We start from the raw sequence: 22,563 nt of genomic DNA on the forward strand, positions 1-22,563 counted from the left end.
ACGATCCCGGGAATGAAAGGCTTAACATATGAGGAACGTTTGAGGACTCTGGGTCTATACTCGATGGAGTTTAGAAGGATGAGGGGGGATCTGATTGAAACTTACAGAATACTGAAAGGCCTGGATAGAGTGGACTTGGGGAAGATGTTTCCATTAGTAGGAGAAACTAGGACCCGAGGGCACAGCCTCAGAGTAAAGGGAAGACCTTTTAGAACAGAGATGAGGAGAAACTTCTTTAGCCAGAGAGTGGTGAATCTATGGAATTCATTGCCACAGAAGGCTGTGGAGGCCAGGTCATTGAGTGTATTTAAGACCGAGATAGATAGGTTCTTGATTGGTAAGGGGATCAAAGGTTACGGGGAGAAGGCGGGAGAATGGGGTTGAGAAACTTATCAGCCATGATTGAATGGCGGAGCAGACTCGATGGGCCGAATGGCCCAATTTCTGCTCCTATGTCTTAAAAAAAAAGGATGAATTGGAGGGAGGGCAAGCGTAGATTTACCAGAATGATACCTGAACTGCAAGGGTTAACTCATGAGATTACACAAGCTGGGGTTGTATTCCCTGGAATTTAAGATGGTTAAGGGGTTGCCTTGATCAAAGTTTGAGGTATTAAAGGGGATCAGATAAGGGTAGATGGGTATTTCTGCTGGTTGGGGACGTCTAGGATTAGGGGACTAGTCTAAACAAAACTCCAGCCAGACCTTTCAGGAGCGAAATTAGGAAACACTTCTACCCACAAAGGGTGGTAGAAGTTTGGAACTCTCTTCCGTAAACAGCATTCGATGCTGGACCAATTGTTAAAATCTAAATCGGAGATTGATTGATGCTTGGGTGGCGAGGGGCAGAGTGTAGCTGGAGCTGGAACACGGGTGATTAACTTTGATTTAGCTGAATAGCAGAACAGGCTCGAGGGGCTGAATGGCGCCCCCCCCCCCCCCACTCCTTCCATGCTCCTAAGGCTGTGCGTCTCTATCCGCAACACCCCCCCCCCCCCTTCTGCCACACACACACACCCCCTCCCTCCATATAGAGATGGTAGCATCGTGGTAATGTCACTGGGCTAGCAAGCCAGAGGCCCAGGCTAACGTTCTGGGGACACAGGAAGCCTAGGCAGGCGGCTGGTACTCAATAGTGGTGGCTGGGTGGGGTTGGTGGGTGGGTGGGTGGGGGGCAAGGGAGAGGGGTAGTGGCGGGGGGAACCAACGAGATGAACGAGCGACGGGTTCAAAGGAGGCCTCCATAGGAGTGAAGTGAACAAATGGCGGACTGGGGGCGCTGGCTCTTGGCACACGGGGCTTGGGGAGACTACGACTGCTTTTAAAACAGGCCTCTTCCCACCATTCCAGTCTCTCTCTCTCTCTCTCTCCCCTCCCCCCTCGTCGTCCAACAACAACGGGTCCCCAGGCTAACGGCAGCCGGGCTAGGCCGGATCCGACGACAGCCCCTCGGCGGCCATTTTGCCAAACTTCTCCAAGACGGCTTCCGGCGTCAGCCTGGGCAGGCCGGCGTCCAGGGGGCAGCCCTCCACCAGGCTGTTCATGGGGGTGGGGGGCAGGTCGCCCTCCTCGTCACGGCAGGCCTCCTCTTCCTCCTCCTCCTCCTCCTCCTCCCCCTCGGCCCACGCCCGGCAGGCCTCCCGGGCCTTCAGGAAGTCCCTGACGACGGGCAAGACCTTCTTGCGGGAGGCCAGCCCGTTTCCCTGGCGATAGGCGCCGATTTGCGGGCAGGGGCTGTCCATCGGCGTCAACTGAAGCGACGGGGCCTCCGACTCCTCCAGCGCCCGTCTCACCTGTAACCGCAGAATTAGAGAGGCTTACGGAGAGCAACCAGCAACACCACCCCGCCCCCCCACTCCCTCCACATAGAGATGGTATCATTGTGGTAATGTCACTGGGCTAGTAACCCAGAGGCCCAGGCTAACGCTCTGGGGGACACGGGTTCTAATCCCACCCCGGCAGCTGGTGGAATTTAAATTCAGTGAATAAAACCTGGAATTGAAAAGCGAGTCTCAGCGATGGTGATCGAGGCAACCATCCTGGATTGTTGTTAAAAAAAAAAAACCCCATCTGGTTCACTCATGCCCCTTTAGGGAAGGAAATCTGCTGTCCTTACCCCGGTCTGGCCTACCACAGAAACGTTACGGTGCAGAAAGAGGCCATTCAGCCCATCACGTCCGCACCAGCCAAAAAGGGAAAAAAAGAAACTAGACGCTCATTTTAATCCCACTTTCCAGCCCCTGGTCCCTAGCCTTGCAGGTTACGGTGCTTCGGATGCAGATCCAGGTACCTTTTCAATGAGTTGAGGGTTTCAGCTTCAACCACCGAGTTAGACAATGAATCCCAGACGCCCCCCACCCTCTGGGTGGGAAAGTTTTTCCTCATGTCCCCTCTAATCCTTCTACCAATCACCTTAAATCTGTGCCCCCTGAGGTAACTGACCCCTCAGCCAGGGGAAGCAGGTCTCTCCTGTCTACCCTATCTAAGCCCCTCATAATTTTATACACCTCACACCCCATGAAGAAATTGGAAACGAGTCTCTCTCTGTTCCCATTTCTATCCGCTTTTTCCTTGTAGCGGCCCCAACCAGTGTGGCTGAGCATTCCACCCTTCAACAACCTTCTGTGGAAAGAGGTTTTTGCCGTTCGTCACTCCTCGATCCCCTGAGACCTTCCGAGTTGGTCCCCTTACCTTGTCACTGATCCCCAATCACAGCCCTCTCGCGCTCTCTTCACGCCCTTCGTCTATTTATTTATTTATTCTTTTTTGGGACGTGGGCGTTGTTCGCCGGGCCCAGCATTTGTTGCCCATCCCCAATTGCCCCTTGGAGAAGGTGGTGGTGATGAACCACCTTCCTGAACGGCTGCTGTCCACCGGGTCTTTGGAACTCTCTGCTTCCACCTCCTTCTGAGGGTAGAGTCTCTGAATATTTTTCAAGGCAGGCCTAGATAGGTCCTTGATAAGCAAAGGGGGTGAAAGTTTATCGGGGTGGGGGGAGGGCGGGGTTAGGCAGGAACCTGGGGCTGAGGTTACAATCAGATCAGCCGTGATATCTCGCTGAGCGGCAGAGCAGGCTCGAGGGGCCGAGTGGCCTACTCCTGCTCCGAGTTCATACGTGGTGTAGGTACACCCACGGTGTCGTTAGGGAGTTCTGGGATTTTGACCCAGTGACAGTGAAGGAACGAGGTGGGTGTGGGGGGGTGGTTTGGTGGGGCAGTGGTGGGTCTGAATTAATCCCAGTATCTCCAGCCACTCGTCATAATATGTAGTTTAATCACTTGGCAGATCTACAGACCTTCTGTAAGATTATACAGCACAAAAGGCGGCCATTCGGCCCATCCTGCCTCTGTTGGCTCTTTGAAAGAGCTATCCAATTATTCCACACCAGCGCCCCCCCCTGCCCGCCCCCACCTTAGCCTTGTCTTTCTCTTCCCTTCCCTTCCCTTTGGCCTTGCAATTTTTTTCCCCCCCATTTTCGCATTTACAGCTTTGAGTGTTACAGGACCCCAAATAAGAATCAGCCTCAACTCTGGTGATGCCTCGCAAGGTCAAATAACCTGCGGGCATGTATGCTTCAATACGAGCCTCTACCCACCCCCCTCTTCATCTCACCCCATCACCATATCCTTCTATTCCTTTCTGCCTCGTGTGTTCACCCAGCTTCCCCCTTAAGTGCATCTCTGCTATTCGCCTCGACCACTCCCTGCGGTAGCGAGTCTCCCCACTCTCTTGGTAAATAAGTTTCTCCTGAATTCCTGATTGATTTATTAGGGACCGTCTTAAAATTATGATCTCTGGTTCTTGATTCATCTTCTCTATATCAAATTCCCCCTTTTGAAAGTTCCTATTGAATCTGCTTCCACCGCCCTTTCAGGCAGCGCCTTCCAGATCACAACAACTCGCTGTGTCAAAAAAAAAAATTCTCCTCATCTCCCCCTCTGGTTCTTTCCCGATTCTCTTCAATCTGTGTCCCCTCTGGTTCCCGACCCTCCTGCCCAGTGGAAACTGTTTCTCCTTATTTACTCTGTCCAAACCCCCTTCCTGATTTTGAAAGCCTCGATTAAATCTCCCCCTTAACTTTCTCTGCTCTAAGGAGAACAATCCCAGCTCCAGTCTCTCCACATGAGCTAAAGTCCCTCATCCCTGGCCCCATTCTGGGTAAATGTCCCTCCGCACCCTCTCCAAGGCCTCGACATCCTTCCCGAATTATACAGAACACCGCATCTAGGATCTAAACAATGATTTATAATCCAAGCTGGTTGGTGAAGCTGAAACCAAGACAAAGAGCTTTTCTTTATTGAGAGCTTATCGACTTGTTCAGTATCTCGACTCTCCTCCCACTCAACCCAGTGTCCCAGCTATCCCCCGTTTATAGACAATTAATGCTCATCACCTGTTTCCCTTAACCTTAACGTAATTAACAAAACATGAACTATGAAGGCTTAGCATAACTTCCTTGCTTTTGTACTCCATTCTCCCATTTATAAAGCCTGATATCCCGCAAGTTTTTTTCCTGATAGCCTTATCGACAATCCTGTTTTAAAGATAGGCGCATGTGAACCTGCACACTGTAACATTACAATATATTAATCACCCTCAGCCAACTTTCATAAACCCTCCCTGCCAAAGATACTAATTTTTGCCAGGGTACAAGTCTGCTGGCACCAGCTAACCTCTCCCTTATCTTACCGAAGTGGCCACACAAGTCCCAGGCTATGACCACCTCCAACGAGACAGAATCTAACCATTGCCCCTTGACAGTTAATAACATTATTGTCGCTGAATCCCCCACTATCAACATCCTGGGGGTTACCATTGACCAGAGACTGAACTGGACCAGCCATATAAATACTGTGGCTACGAGAGCAGGTCAGAGGCTGGGAATCCTGCGGCGAGTAACTCACCTCCTGACTCCCCAAAGCCTGTCCACCATCTACAAGGTACAAGTCAGGAGTGTGATGGAATACTCTCCACTTGCCTGGATGAGTGCAGCTCCCACAACACTCAAGAAGCTCGATATATTCAGGACAAAACAGCCCCGCTCGATCGGCACCCCATCCACCACCTTCAAAATTCAGTCCCTTCACCATCGATGCACAGTTGCATCAGCATGCACCATCTGCAAGATGCACTGCAGCGACTCACCAAGGTTCCCTCAAAAACCCACGATCTCTACCACCTAGAAGGACAAGGGGCAGCAGACACATGCGGAACACCACCACCTGCAAGTTCCCCTCCGAGCCCCTCACCATCCCGACTTGGAAATATATCGGCCGTTCCTTCACTGTCGCTGGGTCAAAATCCTGGAACTCCCTTCCTACCAGCACGGTGGGTTCACCTACACCGCAGGGACTGCAGCGGCTCAAGGCAGCGACTCATCACGACCTCCCCAGGGGGCAATTAGGGATGGGCATTAAATGCTGGCCTAGCGGGTGACGCCCACATCCCTTGAAAGAATAAATAAAAACTCTTCTCCCAGGAGATTACTGAGGCAGGCTATTTACCACGTTGAGCCTCTCAAGCCCAGTTTTGATCTTGGTTCACCCCCACCGTGTACATGCGCAGTGCCCGGCAGGAGCCACTGGGTGGCAGTGAGGAGCAGGAACCTTGGCCTGTCCCTCCTCCCATTACCTCCCCACCACTACCCACAGGGTCATCGAGCTACAGCGGAGGACCCTCGTCCAGGTGGGGGGGGGGGGGCGCGGAGAGGGAATGGTCCTCCGTACCCTTCCTCACGTTTTACATCCTTAGGGCAGGGCTGAGATAGGGCACTCAGCCTTCCGAGCCCTTCCCCCACCCCCCACCCCCCCCCAACGCGCTCCCCGAGGAAGCTCTCAAAAAGAAAAACCTACTGCGTCTCTCAAGTCGTGGTGAGCGCTGTAGACTGCCAGTTGCCGGAAAGGTTCGCTCTTTTGGCTGAAGGAGATCGTCATGACAACCACAACACTGCAGCCGCCCCCTCGACAGAATTCCTCAAACCCTTCCTTCAAGCGAGGACGTGCCAGTAAATCCTGCGGGAAAGGGCGAAGGGTCAGAAGGCGAGGTCCTCGACGAAATATGTCAAAAGCAAAGTTACTTCGCACCAACAGTTGGGGGGGTGGCGGGGCACAGCGACGCCCACCCGCAGAGTGACACGGCAATTCGACCACGTGGTGCGTCACAGCTAGGCCCCAATCCCATCCTCCCTCCACCCCGAACACTCACTCACTCTCTCTCTCTCTCTCTCATCTTTCATAACTCATTCGCAGCTTATGGGCAACACCGGCATTTAACTACCCGTCCCCCTGACTGCCTCTGGAGAGGGTGGGGGAGATGAACAGGGGCAACAAGGAAGAGGCCATTCAGCCCCTCGAGCCTGTTCAGTCATTCGGTTAGATCATGGCGGAGCTGCATCTTAACTCCATCCGCCCACCTTACCAGAGGTGAGGTCCTCAATAACCCTGGTCAATAGAAAGCTCAGTTTTTAAATTTTACAATCGACTCCCCAGCCTGTTTTTTTGGGAAAGGTGGTGTGGGGAAGGGCATTCCAGATTCCCACTCCCCTGTGTGAGAGGAAGTGCTTCCTGACACCAGCGCTCAACAGCCTAGCTCTCATTTTAAGGTTCTATCTATCCCCTTGTTCTGGACTCTCCCTACCTTCCCCCCATCCCGACTGCCCCACTAACCCACAGAAGAAATAGTTTCTTAAATCCCTTAATCATCTTAAATCCCTCAACTTTATTTATTTCCCATCCCATCCCTAATTGCCCTTGCTCAGAGGGCATTTAGGCATCAACCACATTGCTCTGGGTCACGTGTAGGCCAGACCGGGTAAGGACAGCAGATTTCCTTCCCTAAAGGGAGCACTCGTGACCAAGATGGGCTTTTTACAACAATCGGCAGCAATGGTTTCATGGTCATCCTCGGACTTTTAACGGGTTCATATTTCACCATCTGCCGTGGCAGGATTCGAACCCGGGTCCCCAGAGAATTACCCCTGCGCCTCTGGGATACCAGTCCAGTGATAATACCACTGCGTCCCCATACGAGCAGAGTCTAGAAAGGAAAGAAAGACTCCATTTACAGAGCAGGTTTCAGGTTATCCTGGAGCAGCGCAGCATGAAGTGTAGCCACTGTTGCAATGTGGAGAAGGCAAGCTTTTCTCACATTTTAACCCTTTTAGCCCTGGGTATAATTCTGGCAAATCTCCGCTGCACGCCCACCAGGACCAGTAGACTACCCCCCCGCCAACCACCGAGTCCCCGAGAACCAGTAGACTACCCCCCCCCACCCCCGCCCCACCACCACCGAGTTTCCGAGGACCAGTAGACTAACCCCACCCCCCCCACCCCACCGAGTCCCAGTAGACTACCCCCCACCCCCCGAGGACCAGTAGACTACACCCCTCCCCCCAAGGACCAGAATACTAACCCCTGAGGACCAGTATACTAACCCCCGAGGACCAGTATACTAACTCCCGAGGACCAGTATACTAACCCCCGAGGACCAGAATACTAACCCCCGAGGACCAGTATATTAACCCCCGAGGACCAGTATACTAACCCCCGAGGACCAGTATACTAACCCCCGAGGACCAGTATACTAACCCCCGAGGACCAGAATACTAACCCCCGAGGACCAGTATACTAACCCCCGAGGACCAGTATACTAACCCCCGAGGACCAGAATACTAACCCCCGAGGACCAGAATACTAACCCCCGAGGACCAGAATACTAACCCCCGAGGACCAGTATACTAACCCCCGAGGACCAGAATACTAACCCCCGAGGACCAGAATACTAACCCCCGAGGACCAGAATACTAACCCCCGAGGACCAGAATACTAACCCCCGAGGACCAGTATACTAACCCCCGAGGACCAGTATACTAACCCCCGAGGACCAGAATACTAACCCCCGAGGACCAGTATACTAACCCCCGAGGACCAGTATACTAACCCCCGAGGACCAGTATACTAACCCCCGAGGACCAGAATACTAACCCCCGAGGACCAGTATACTAACCCCCGAGGACCAGAATACTAACCCCCGAGGACCAGTATACTAACCCCCGAGGACCAGTATACTAACCCCCGAGGACCAGTATACTAACCCCCCGAGGACCAGTATACTAACCCCCGAGGACCAGTATACTAACCCCCGAGGACCAGTATACTAACCCCCGAGGACCAGAATACTAACCCCCGAGGACCAGTATACTAACCCCCGAGGACCAGAATACTAACCCCCGAGGACCAGAATACTAACCCCCGAGGACCAGTATACTAACCCCCGAGGACCAGTATACTAACCCCCGAGGACCAGTATACTAACCCCCGAGGACCAGTATACTAACCCCCGAGGACCAGTATACTAACCCCCGAGGACCAGTATACTAACCCCCGAGGACCAGAATACTAACCCCTGAGGACCAGTATACTAACACCCGAGGACCAGAATACTAACCCCCGAGGACCAGTATACTAACCCCTGAGGACCAGAATACTAACCCCCGAGGACCAGAATACTAACCCCCGAGGACCAGAATACTAACCCCCGAGGACCAGAATACTAACCCCCGAGGACCAGTATACTATCCCCCGAGGACCAGTATACTATCCCCCGAGGACCAGTACACTATCCCTTGAGGAGTAAATCCTGCTGGAAAGGGTGAAGGGTCAGAGATGAGGTCCGCAACGGAGGAGGATTAGTGGTGGACTCGTAATCCAGAGGTCCTGACTAATGCTCGAGGGACAGGAGCACAAATTATTATTCACATCTGGAGCACTGTGTACAGTACTGGTCTCCTTATTTAAGGAAGGATGTAAATGTGTTGGAAGCAGTTCAGAGAAGGTTTACCAGACTAATACCTGGAATGGGTGGGCTGTCTTATGAGGAAAGGCTGGACAGGCTGGGCTTGTATCCACTGGAGTTTAGAAGAGTAAGAGGCGACTTGATTGAAACCTATAAGATCCTGAGGGGTCTTGACAGGGGGGATGTGGAGAGAATGTTTCCTCTTGTGGGAGAATCTAGAACTGAGGGGTGGGGTGGGGGGGGGGTCACTGTTTAAAAATAAGGGGTCGTCCATTTAAGACAGAGATGAGGAGAATTTTCTTTCTCTCAGAGGGTGGAGAGTCTTTGGAACTCTCTTCCTGAAAAGGTAGTGGAAGCAGAGACTTTGAATATTTTTAAGGCAGAGGTGGATAGATTCTTGATGAACAAGGGGCTGAAAGGTTATCGGGGGGTAGGCAGGAATGTGGGGTTGAGGTCATACTCAGATCAGTCGTGATCTTATTGAATGGCAGAGCAGGCTCGAGGGGCTGAGTGGCCTACTCCTGTTCCTAATTCGTACGTTTGCAAATCCCACCACGGCAGCTGGTGAAATTTAAATTCAATTAATTAGTAAAAAATCTGGAATTGAAAGCTAGTCTCAGTGATGGTGACCATGAAACCATCATCGATTGGCATTAAAAACCCCATCTGGGTCACTAATGCCCCTCTAGGGAGGGAAATCTGCCCTCCTTACCCGGTCTGGCCTACACGTGACTCCAGACCCACAGCCATGTAGTCAACTCTTAACTGCCCCCTGAAATGGCCGAGTGAGGCCACTCAGTTCAAGGGGCAGTTAGGGACGGGCAACAAATGCTGGACTTGTCAGTGACACCCGCATCCCGTGAAAATTTAAACCAATACCCGCCGAGCTTTGCACACGTTGGCAGCTCGAGGCTAGAGTTCAGAATAACGAGAGAACAAAATTACCTCAGGCTCCGCTGAGTGAAATGCCGTTTTTGTGTCTAAGGAAGGTTAGACTGAACCCATTGACGTCTCCTACCTCAAGCCTCATGTAGACAGCACTCATGGCCAAATGAAGATCCCCGCCGGACAAAACCTTCAGGTCTTTCCTCAGCATCTGCTCGATGGTCAACCCTGGGTAGAACAAAACAATTTATACCGATGGGACGGAATCGCTCTTCCTCCCTCTCAACAATTCTAGCCTTGGTGCCCAAATCGGCCATCAGTGGCTGAGTGGGTAACTCTCTCTCGATACCCACCCCCCAAGCGAGAGGGGTTTGCGAGCCCCACTCCAGGGGCTGAAAGACAAAATCCAGGCCAACTCTTCAAGGGTCGGTACCGAGGGAGCTTGAGTGTTGTGGGAGCTGCACTCATCCAGGCAAGTGGGGAGTATTCCATCACACTCCTGACTTGTGCCTTGTAGATGGTGGACAGCCTTTGGGGAGTCAGGAGGTGAGTTACTCACCGCAGGATTCCCAGCCTCTGACCTGCTCTTGTAGCCACTGTATTTATATGGCTAAAAGCAAAATACTGCAGATGCTGGAAATCTGAAACAAAAATAAAACTACCTGGAAAAACTCAGCAGGTCTGACAGCTGCTGCGGAGAGGAGCACAGTTAACGTTTCGAGTCCGTATGACCCTTCATCAGAACTGAATATGACTAGTTCAGTTTAGCCTCTGGTCAATGGTAACCCCCAGGATGTTGACAGTGGGGGATTCAGCGATGGTAATGCCATTGAATGTCAAGGGGAGATGGTTAGATTCTCTCTGGTTGGAGATGGTCATTACCTGGCACTCGCGTGGCGCCAATGTTACTTGCCACTTGCCCGCCCAAGCCTAGATATTGTCCAGGTCTTGCTGCATTGGGACATAGACATGTGCTCTCAGTACTAAATTAAACACACGATCCCATAGCTACCATTGCAAAATAGAGCAAGGGAGTTCCCCCGCGTGGCAGGACATTTATCCCTCATGTATTCCTAAAAACTGACGATCTGAGCCATGACCACATTGCTGTTTGTGGGAGCTTGCTGTGTGCAAATTGGCTCCCGCCTTTTCCACGTTATGACAGTACTCCCTCACTACCGGCCTGAAGTCACCTAGGGGAAATCCCTGGAGCCAGTGGGATTCGAACCCGCGGCTTTCCCGCTCGAGAGGCCGGAGCCTCGGCCGAAAGGAGGAAGAAACTGAACCCTCGCGCGCTGTCCGATGAGATTTTTTTTCCCCCCCTTCCTTCCTCGCTCCCTCCCTCCACCTCTGCGGCTGGCCCCGGTCAATGGGGATAGCGACAGTTACCGCTAACGTCAAACTTGGCTTTCTGCAGCGAGTCAAACGCAGCGGCTCTGGGCAGGAGGTCACCGAATCTGGATTCCAACTCGGCGACGTACTGGGAGTCCTTCGGTGTGACCTTGCCAGCCTCTGGAGCCATGTTGATGCAGTCCAGCACGATGGTACCTACAGGGGACAAACGGAGAACGAGTCAAGGCTTCCGTTTCAACACTGATTTCTTCAAAATACTTACAAGCACAGAAACCAACTGGGCCCAACACGATCCCCCTCCCATCCCCCTCTTCCACTCGGCCCATCACCATATCCTTCTATCCCTTTCTCCCTCATGTGTTTATCCAGTTTCCCCCCCCCCCCCCCACCGCTTCAATGCATCTCTGCTATTCGCCTCGACCACTCCCCGTGGGAGCCAGTCCCACGTTCTCCCCCAGTCCCACGTTCTCCCCACTCCCCGCAGGAGTGAACCCACATTCTCCCCGCTCTCTGGGTAAAGAAGTTTCTCCTGAATTCCCCATCGGATTTATTAGTGACGACCACACACTTGCCTTCCTTCTCCCGTCCCTCGAAAATAAAACCAAACCCCTCACGTGCCCCAAACACCCCCCGCCCCCCCCACCTACCCCAACAACGCCAACCACCCACCCCCCTAACAACACTGGCAAGCCTCAGAAATCGCAGTGCAAGTCTTACTGTGCAGTATGTAAGCGAGTTGCCTGTCCAGAACCTCAGGCGCTCTCTGGACAATCCGCTCGGTCACCAGCGTCGCGCAGGACCCCACGGGCTCAGCAGTCACGACACAGGCAGGGGTCGAAGGGCGCTCCACGGGTCGGTGGTCAATTACCTCCGTCACCACTTCCTCCAGGGCCATGTCACCTCTGGGCAGGCAAAGAACAGAGAAATCCAGTAAAGAGGCACATCGGCAAGAGCAGACCCTCGAGCGTCAGCATACGCAGACGCTGATGGCTTGCAAGCAAGGTCGGCGGGAAGGTAAACTGCGGGGAGGACACAGAGAGGCTGCAAAGAGACATGGACAGGTTAAGTGAGTGGCCAACAAGATAACGGATGGAGTGAAGTACAGGGAAATGTGAAGGTCTTCACTTCGGTCAACAGAACAAGAAAAGCAGATTATTTTTGAAAGGTGAGCATCTTGTAAGGGTTGATGTTCAAAGAGGCTTGGATGTGCTTGTATACGGAATGCAGAAAGTTAGCATGCAGATGCAGCAAGTGATTAGGAAGGCAAAAGGCAGGTTAGTTTTTATTGTAACGGGATTGGAGTACAAGAAAAAAAATAAGTCCTGCTACAGTTATATAGGATTTTGGTGAGACTGCACCTGGAACACTGTGTGCAGTTTTGGTCTCCACATTTAAGAAAGGATATACTTGTATTGGAGGCGTTACAGCGAAGGTTCACTAGATTGGTCCCTGGGATGAGGGGGTTGTACTATGATGAGAGGCTGAGTGAATTGGGCTTATATTCTCTGGAGTTCAGAAGAATGAGAGACGATCTCATTGAAACCTACAAGATTGTGAAGGGGTTTGACAGGGTGGACGCTGAGGGATTGTTTCCACTGGTCGGAGAATCTAAAACACGGGGAGGCCCAGTCTCAGGATAAGGGGCCGATTGTTTAGGACTGAGATGAGGAGAAATCTCTTCACACAAAGGGGCTGTGAATCTTTGGAATTCTCTACCCCAGAGGGTTGTGGATGCTCCACGTTGAATCCATCTAAGCCTGGGATAGACAGATTTTTTTGTGTCCCAAGGAAGGGATATGGGGAGCAGGTGGGAAAATGGAGTCGAAGCCCAAGATCAGCCATGATCGTAATGAATGGCGGAGCAGGCTCGATGGGCCGAGTGGTCTACTCCTGCTTCTATTTCTGGTGGATCTTCACAGTTCCCACAGGATTGTGGTTACTGATTTTAAGATCATCAGGTAGGAGATGGATCAGAATGGAAGAATGTGCATTTATGCAGCACCTTACACAGCCCCAGACCATAAATGGATTACAGCCAATCAATAACTTTTTGGAGTGTGGTCGCTATTGTAATGTGGGAAATGCAGCAATCAATTTGCACACACCAAGCTCCCAGAAACAGCAACGTGACAATGATCCAGCTCATCTGCTGGCCAAGAAACAGCAGGGTAGAGGGGGCAGGCGAGGGGGTGCGGTGGGTGGGTAAGAACACTGACATCCATCTGGGAGGAGCAAATGGGATTTAATATCTCATCCTGAAAGACAACAGCCCGCGGGCACCCCAGTGCCCGCTCTGCGCTGAACCCCCAACAGTGCGGCACTCCCTCAGTACTGACCCTCCGACAGTGCAACACTCCCTCAGCACTGACCCTCCGACAGTGCAACACTCCCTCAGCACTGACCCTCCGACAGTGCAACACTCTCTCAGCACTGACCCTCCGACAGTGCAACACTCCCTCAGCACTGACCATCCGACAGTGCAACACTCCCTCAGCACTGACCCTCCGACAGTGCAGCACTCCCTCAGCACTGACCCTCCGACAGTGCAACACTCCCTCAGCACTGACCCTCCGACAGTGCAACACTCCCTCAGCACTGACCCTCCGACAGTGCAACACTCCCTCAGCACTGACCCTCCGACAGTGCAACACTCCCTCAGCACTGACCCTCCGACAGTGCAACACTCCCTCAGCACTGACCCTCCGACAGTGCAACACTCCCTCAGCACTGACCCTCCGACAGTGCAACACTCCCTCAGCACTGACCCTCCGACAGTGCAACACTCCCTCAGCACTGACCCTCCGACAGTGCAACACTCCCTCAGCACTGACCCTCCGACAGTGCAACACTCCCTCAGCACTGACCCTCCGACAGTGCAACACTCCCTCAGCACTGACCCTCCGACAGTGCAACACTCCCTCAGCACTGACCCTCCGACAGTGCAACACTCCCTCAGCACTGACCCTCCGACAGTGCAACACTCCCTCAGCACTGACCCTCCGACAGTGCAACACTCCCTCAGCACTGACCCTCCGACAGTGCAACACTCCCTCAGCACTGACCCTCCGACAGTGCAACACTCCCTCAGCACTGACCCTCCGACAGTGCAACACTCCCTCAGCACTGACCCTCCGACAGTGCAACACTCCCTCAGCACTGACCCTCCGACAGTGCAGCAACGCCACACATCCTTCAGAAGGAAACCAGACAGCAACCCAGGAGGTCAATCGGCTCATGTCTGTGCTGGCTCTTTTAGAGAGCTGTCCAATTAGTCCCCCCTCCCCCTGCCTTTGCTCCCCCCATCGTCCTGCAAATCTTTCCGTCTCAACCGTCCGTCTGAATGTTAACATTGCTACTTTTCAGGCAGCGCATCTCAGATCAGCAACATGCATTTATATAGCACCCTTCACTGGTGGTGGGACGTGCCGAGGTGCTTCACAGGAGAGCTAGCTGAGTTTGAGAACGAACCCACAAGGAGATATTAGGGACAGGTGACCTAAAGCTATGTCGGTTTTAAGGAGCATCTTTCATGAGGAGAGAGAGAGAGAGAGAGAGAGAGAGCGGTGGGTGGAGAGGTTTAGGGAGGGAATTCCAGAGCTCATGGACCCCCCAGGCAGCTGAAGGCACGGCCGCCGATGGTGGAGCGATGGGAATCGGGGGATGGGCAAGAGGCCGGAATTGGATCATAACCGTATCATATCTCCTTTACCCCACCCCGGTTCTTGTACCAATTATCTTTAAATTATCTCCCAGCCAATGGGAAAGGGTTTCTCCTTATTAACTCCGTCGGAACTCCCTGTCATTTCTGACTTCCCCCCCCCCCACCACCCACCCACCCTCGCTCTCCCATCACCCGACTGCGACCGGCTACCTGGGCAGAACGTTGTGATCGACCAGCGTCAGGGTCAGTCGGCCGTCCCTGTGCAGCCCGCGCAGGTCGATCTCATCCCGGAACACCAGCAGGTCCTCGGATAGGCGGTTCTCCCGGAGGAGGAAAGTGCACTCGCTGCGCAGAGGAAACTCAGAGCGTGGAATGTTCAAGACAGGCACAGTCGCGGCCTTCCGGTCCAGTGCGGTCTACAAGAAAAGCCAACAACAGCACCCAAAGGTGCAACACCCGAGCGGTTAAAAACCGGTACAACAAGGACCAAGTGCAGGGCATCAACAAAATAGTTCGACTCAAGTGAATTAACAGGCAAGTTATCTACCGAGTTAAAAACAAAAAAACTGCGGATGCTGGAAATCCAAAACAAAAACAGAATTACCTGGAAAAACTCAGCAGGTCTGGCAGCATCGGCGGAGAAGAAAAGAGTTGACGTTTCGACGGGTCATGAGGACTCGAAACGTCAACTCTTTTCTTCTCCGCCGATGCTGCCAGACCTGCTGAGTTTTTCCAGGTAATTCTGTTTTTGTTTTTTATCTACCGAGTTTTCATTTCCGAGCATACTGATGACGCTAAAGTGAGACATGGTCCCGTGATCAAGTGAGTTTTCTTTACAGGGCAGAAGGAGGCCATTCGGCCCATTGGGACTGTACCGGCTCTCCGGAAGGGGGTTTCACACAGAAACAGAACGGTTGTAGGATCATTAATCTGCGCAGAGCCTAATTACACTAACAACCAACTTAAGGTCATCAGCCGGGGTCACATTGTGGCTCGCTTATACTTGCTACAAGCTACATACGTTTCATATGGAGGGACCTGTCCTCTGCAGCCAAAAGGAACATGCCCAGGTATTGTGCCCTTTTTTAATTAAGCGGCATAGGGGGCAGTAGTTCCTTGGCGCATTCGCCACGACCAAATCAGAGCTGATTTGCCAACCAATCAGCTCCCCTCTCTCATGCAGTGCAAATTGTTGCTCGCTTTGAGGTTTGGTATTCTTGCGAATCTGACCTGATGAGTCCAAGACAAAAAAGCTTCGACAGCATGTCTCTTTTTCTCCAGGGATTTTGTTTTTTTCTTTCAGCTATTGAGAAGTGTACGTGGCAGCCCAAGACTCAGGGAGCTGGACGTGAACAAGATAAACACAACTGGTCTGCATTTATATAGCAACTTTCACAACCTCAGTGCATCCCGAAGCGCTTTACGGCCAATGAGGCAATTCTTTATAAAGTCGTGGTGATTGACGGATATTGTTGCCGTGGCAACATCCCACAAGGTATGATAGCCAGGCAGGATGCGAAATAAAGAGATAGATTTAGGGACGGAATTCCACAGCGTAGGGTCCAGGCAGCTGAAGGCACGGCTGCCAATGGTGCAGCGATGGAAAATGGGGGAAGGGCAAGAGACCGGAATTGGCGCAGTGCGGGAATCTTGGGGACTTGTTAGGAGGTTACAAAGGCAGGGAGGGGTGTAGGGGCTGGAGGAGGTTACAGAGAAAGGGAGGGGTGTATGGGGTGGAGGAGGTTACAGAGATAGGGAAGGGGGTAGGGGCTGGAGGAGGTTACAGAGATACGGAGGGTTGTAGGGGCTGGAGGAGTTTACAGAGATAGGGAGGGGTGTAGGGGCTGGAGGAGGTTACAGAGAAAGGGAGGGGTGTAGGGGGTGGAGGAGGTTACAGAGATAGGGAGGAGTGTTGGACTGGAGGGGGTTATAGAGATAGGGAGGAGTGTAGGGCTGGAGGAGGTTACAGAGATAGTGAGGGGTGTAGGGGGCTGGAGGAGGTTACAAAGATAGGGAGGGATGTAGGTGCTGGAGGGGGTTACAGAGATAGGGAAGGGTGTAGATGCTGGAGGAGGTTAGAGATAGGGAGGGGTGTAGGGGCTGGAGGAGGTTACAGAGATAGTGAGGAGTGTAGGGGCTGGAGGAGGTTACAAAGATAGGGAGGGATGTAGGTGCTGGAGGGGGTTACAGAGATAGGGAAGGGTGTAGATGCTGGAGGAGGTTACAGAGATAGGGAGGGGCGTAGGGGCTGGAGGAGGTTACAGAGATAGGGAGGGGTGTAGGGGCTGGAGGAGGTTACAGAGATAGAGAGGGGTGTAGGGGCTGGAGGAGGTTACAGAGATAGGGAGGGGTGTAGGGGCTGGAGGAGGTTACAGAGAAAGGGAGGGGTGTAGGGGCTGGAGGAGGTTACAGAGATAGTGAGGGGTGTAGGGGCTGGAGGAGGTTACAGAGATAGGGAGGGGTGTAGGGGCTGGAGGAGGTTACAGAGATAGGGAGGGGTGTAGGGGCTGGAGGAGGTTACAGAGAAAGGGAGGGGTGTATGGGGCTGGAGGAGGTTACAGAGATAGTGAGGGGTGTAGGGGCTGGAGGAGGTTACAGAGATAGGGAGGGGTGTAGGGGCTGGAGGAGGTTACAGAGATAGGGAGGGGAGTAGGGGGTGGAAGAGGTTACAGAGATAGGGAGGGGTGTATGGGGTGGAGGAGGTTACAGAGATAGGGAGGGGTGTAGGGGCTGGAGGAGGTTACAGAGATAGGGAGGGGTGTAGGGGCTGGAGGAGGTTACAGAGATAGTGAGGGGTGTAGGGGCTGGAGGAGGTTACAGAGATAGGGAGGTGTATAGGGGCTGGGGGAGGTTAGAGATAGGGAGGGGTGTAGGGGCTGGAGGAGGTTACAGAGATAGGGAGGGGTGTAGGGGCTGGGGGAGGTTACAGAGATAGGGAGGGGTGTAGGGGGCTGGAGGAGGTTACAGAGATAGGGAGGGTGGATGGAGGGATTTGAACATAGGTAGGTGTGGGTGCGTGTGAGAGGGATGCTCACGGACCTTGCTCAGGAAGTAAGCAAACGCAATGGCAGAAACCATGGAGTCCAGGTCACAGGCCTCATTTCCCAGGACGACATGTACGGCGGGGGGTCCCCTCTGAAAGAGAAAAGGGCGATCAGGAACACGGTAAAAATCCACGCTCGCCTCTCTGAGCCTAGCAATGAAAAAGACCACCACAGCCCAGCCCAGGCCTTTGCCCCATCGCCGTGTAAACTCTCCCTCTTCAGATAATGATCCAATCTCTTATAGAATCACGGGGAGTGTCCCCTGATCACAGGAATTTGAGTGAACTGGACCTCGGCATCTCGGACAAGGGGGGGGTGGGTTGGAGGCAAGAAAAAAAAACGGGGGAAAAAAGCCATTTTTTTTCTCTTTAATCTTTCACGAGATTTGGGTGTCTCCAGCATTTGTTGCCCATCCCTAATTGCCCCTTGAACTGAGTGGTCTCGCTCAGCCATTTCAGAGGGGCAGGTAAGAGTCTACCACATGTGGCTGTGGGGTCTGGAGTCACGTGTAGGGCCAGACCGGGTAAGGACGGCAGATTTCCCTCCCTAAAGGGGCATTAGTGACCCAGATGGGGTTTTAACGACAATCCATGATGGTTGTCATGATCACCATCACTGAGACTAGTTTATGATTCCAGCTTTTATTAATCGAATTTAAATTCCACCAGCTGCCGTGGGGGGATTTGAACCCGTGTCCCCTCAGCATTAGCCTGGGACTCTGGGTTACTAGCCCAGTGACTGGGGCCACCGCCTCCTCAGGGGGATGGAATGGGGTTCGTGCATTTTGTATATCTCTGTCCGGCTTGATCAATCCGGTTTGTTTAAGCAGCGACTGGTTTGAAGGGGTTACAAGAGACGGAGCTGCATTAACTAACAGACCGACAGACAGACACACACACGCGCGGACAGACAGAGAGACACACACGCGCGGACAGACAGAGAGACACACACGCGCGGACAGACAGAGAGACACACACGCGCGGACAGACAGAGAGACACACACGCGCGGACAAACAGAGACACACACAGGCGGACAAACAGAGACACACACACGCGGACAGTCAGAGACACACACGCGGACAGACAGAGACACACACACACGCGGACAGACAGAGACACACACGCGGACAGACAGAGACACACACGCGGACAGACAGAGAAACACACGCGGACAGACAGAGAAACACACACGCGGACAGACATACACACACACATGCGGACAGACATACACACACACACGCGGACAGAGACACACACACACGCGGACAGACAGAGACACACACGCGGACAGACAGAGACACACACGCGGACAGACAGACACACACACACGCGGACAGACATACACACACACACGCGGACAGAGACACACACACACGCGGACAGACAGAGACACACACGCGGACAGACAGAGACACACACGCGGACAGACAGACACACACACACGCGGACAGACAGACACACACACACGCGGACAGACATACACACACACGCGCGGACAGAGACACACACACACGCGGACAGACAGAGACACACACACGCGGACGGACAGAGACACACACACACGCGGACGGACAGAGACACACACACACGCGGACGGACAGAGAGACACACACACGCGGTCGGACAGAGACACACACACACGCGGTCAGACAGAGACACACACACGCGGACAGAGACACACAAACACGCGGACAGAGACACACACACACGCGGACAGACAGAGACACACACACGCGGACAGACAGAGACACACACACGCGGACAGACAGAGACACACACACGCGCGGTCAGACCGAGACACACACACACACGCGGTCAGACCGAGACACACACACACACGCGGTCAGACCGAGACACACACACACACGCGGTCAGACCGAGACACACACACGCGGTCAGACCGAGACACACACACGCGGTCAGACCGAGACACACACACGCGGTCAGACCGAGACACACACACGCGGTCAGACCGAGACACACACACGCGGTCAGACCGAGACACACACACTCGGTCAGACCGAGACACACACACGCGGTCAGACCGAGACACACACACGCGGTCAGACCGAGACACACACACGCGGTCAGACCGAGACACACACACGCGGTCAGACAGAGACACACACACGCGGTCAGACAGAGACACACACACGCGGTCAGACCGAGACACACACACGCGGTCAGACCGAGACACACACACGCGGTCAGACCGAGACACACACACGCGGTCAGACCGAGACACACACACGCGGTCAGACCGAGACACACACACGCGGTCAGACCGAGACACACACACGCGGTCAGACCGAGACACACACACGCGGTCAGACCGAGACACACACACGCGGTCAGACAGAGACACACACACGCGGTCAGACAGAGACACACACACGCGGTCAGACAGAGACACACACACGCGGTCAGACAGAGACACACACACACACGCGGTCAGACAGAGACACACACACATGCGGTCAGACAGAGACACACACACATGCGGTCAGACAGAGACACACACACACGCGGTCAGAGACACACGCGGACAGAGACACACACACGCGGACAGACAGAGACACACACACACGCGGACAGACAGAGACACACACACACGCGGACAGACAGAGACACACACACACGCGGTCAGACAGAGACACACACACACACGCGGTCAGACAGAGACACACACACACGCGGTCAGAGACACACGCGGACAGAGACACACACACACGCGGACAGACAGAGACACACAAACGCGGACAGAGAGACACACACACGCGGACAGACAGAGACACACACACGCGGACAGACAGAGACACACACACGCGGACAGACAGAGACACACACACGCGGACAGACAGAGACACACACACGCGGACAGACAGAGACACACACACGCGGACAGACAGAGACACACACACGCGGACAGACAGAGACACACACACGCGGACAGACAGAGACACACACACGCGGACAGACAGAGACACACACACGCGGACAGACAGAGACACACACACGCGGACAGACAGAGACACACACACACGCGGTCAAAGACACACACACACACGCGGTCAGACCGAGACACACACACACACGCGGTCAGACCGAGACACACACACGCGGTCAGACAGAGACACACACACACACGCAGTCAGACAGAGACACACACACACACACGCAGTCAGACAGAGACACACACACACGCGGTCAGACAGAGACACACACACATGCGGTCAGACAGAGACACACACACATGCGGTCAGACAGAGACACACACACATGCGGTCAGACAGAGACACACACACATGCGGTCAGACAGAGACACACACACATGCGGTCAGACAGAGACACACACACGCGGACAGACAGAGACAGACACACACGCGGACAGATAGAGACAGACACACAGACAGACAGAGACACACAGACACAACACACACACACACACACACACACACACACACACACACACCAGTGAATCAGCTCTGGGTTACTGTTTCCACCCAGGCTGACTCATCTGTCACTGGACTGGGATCAGGCTACCCTTCCAGGCACCGGGGAGAGACAGAATGGAAAAAATTAAAACACTCGCTCTGGTCACGGGTTTCCTGAGGTTGAGTTGTGTTTTTTTTTTTAAGTTGACGCAGGCAGAATCTCTCTCTGTGAAGCTGTGAGCAAAAGCCAGAGATGGAAAAATACCAACGTGACAGCCACTCATCAATTACATGTTCACTGTTCCCCTACCCCCCCCCAGCCCCACTAATAGGCTCCTGATTCTTCTTATGACAACTTGTGTTTATGCGGCACCTCTCACAGGAGTTTTAGAAAGAAAGGTTTGACCCCGAGCCACATATTGGGGGTCAGATGGCCAAAAACTCAGTCAGAGAAGTCGGTTTTAAGGAGCTTCGTAAAGGAGGGTAGACAGGCGCCGCGGCACCAGAAAGGCAGGCGCACACGCAGAGAGAGGGAGGCGGAGAGGTTCAGGGAGGGAATTCCAGAGCTCAGGGCACCCCCCCCCCAGGCAGCTGAAGGCACGGCCGCCAATGGTGGAGCGATGGGAATCGGGGGATGCTCAAGAGGCTGGGATTGGAGGAGCGCAGAGATCTGAGGAGAAGGTTATATAGATAGGGAAGGGGTGAGGGGGTTGGGGGAGGTGGGGGCGGGTGGCGAGGTCATGGAGAGATTTGAAAACGAGGGTGGGGAATCTTTTGTTACATCGACGTGCCGCAGACTGGGAGCCGGTATCGGTCAGCGAGCACAAGGGTGAACGGGACTTCTGCGCGTTAGAACACAGGGCAGCAGAGTTTTGGATGGGCTCACAAACTCGTGGAGGGTAGAACGTGGGGGGGCTTATCCAGAGAAACTCGGTCAGTCGAGCCTGGAGGTAACAAGGGCACGAATGAGGGTTTCAGCAGCGGATCAGCTGAGAGAGGGCGAAGTCGGGCGATGTCACGGAGGTGGAACCGGGTGGTCTTAGTGACACCGTCAACACATCCTGTCCAATCTCTTAGTTCCTCTCCTCTAAGTAGAAACGCCACTGAGGTACTGAGGGAATGCTGCACTGTCAGAGTCACTGCCTTTGGATCAGCAATTATACCGAGGCCCTGTCTGCCCTGGGAGGTGGATGGAGAGGTTCCACGGAGACTATTTGAAAGGAGAGCTGCAGGGAAGAGGGTTTGGGGGAGGCAGGGCGCAGGGTTGCAACCTCCATGGTGCCCCGGCATCAATATTTCACCCAGCACCAGCAGTTAAATATAACACAGCGACTGATCATTCCAAATTCCTTTGTGGGATATTTCTAACTTTAACCAAAGGCTATGAGATTATG

The 22,563-nt window shown here is 53.5% G+C and overlaps 1 protein-coding gene across 2 annotated transcripts in view; it reads right to left on the bottom strand.

Moving 5' to 3' along the window:
- Positions 1-1,178: 1,178 nt before the first annotated feature.
- Positions 1,179-22,563, bottom strand: part of prune (prune exopolyphosphatase) — a 38,621-nt gene continuing 17,236 nt past the window's right edge. For both annotated transcript variants that reach the window (XM_041181622.1, XM_041181621.1), the window contains 7 exons: positions 17,731-17,826; positions 14,902-15,107; positions 11,748-11,932; positions 11,067-11,225; positions 9,811-9,905; positions 5,852-6,010; positions 1,179-1,792 (listed from right to left, as the gene is read on the bottom strand). In XM_041181622.1, the coding sequence (XP_041037556.1) occupies positions 1,424-1,792; positions 5,852-6,010; positions 9,811-9,905; positions 11,067-11,225; positions 11,748-11,932; positions 14,902-15,107; positions 17,731-17,826 (1,269 nt within the window). In that variant the 3' untranslated portion in view covers positions 1,179-1,423. The remainder of the gene's footprint in view (positions 1,793-5,851; positions 6,011-9,810; positions 9,906-11,066; positions 11,226-11,747; positions 11,933-14,901; positions 15,108-17,730; positions 17,827-22,563) is intronic.

Source organism: Carcharodon carcharias (assembly GCF_017639515.1).
Source record: "Carcharodon carcharias isolate sCarCar2 chromosome 36 unlocalized genomic scaffold, sCarCar2.pri SUPER_36_unloc_1, whole genome shotgun sequence".
In the NCBI taxonomy this organism is placed as follows: Eukaryota; Metazoa; Chordata; class Chondrichthyes; order Lamniformes; family Lamnidae; genus Carcharodon; species Carcharodon carcharias.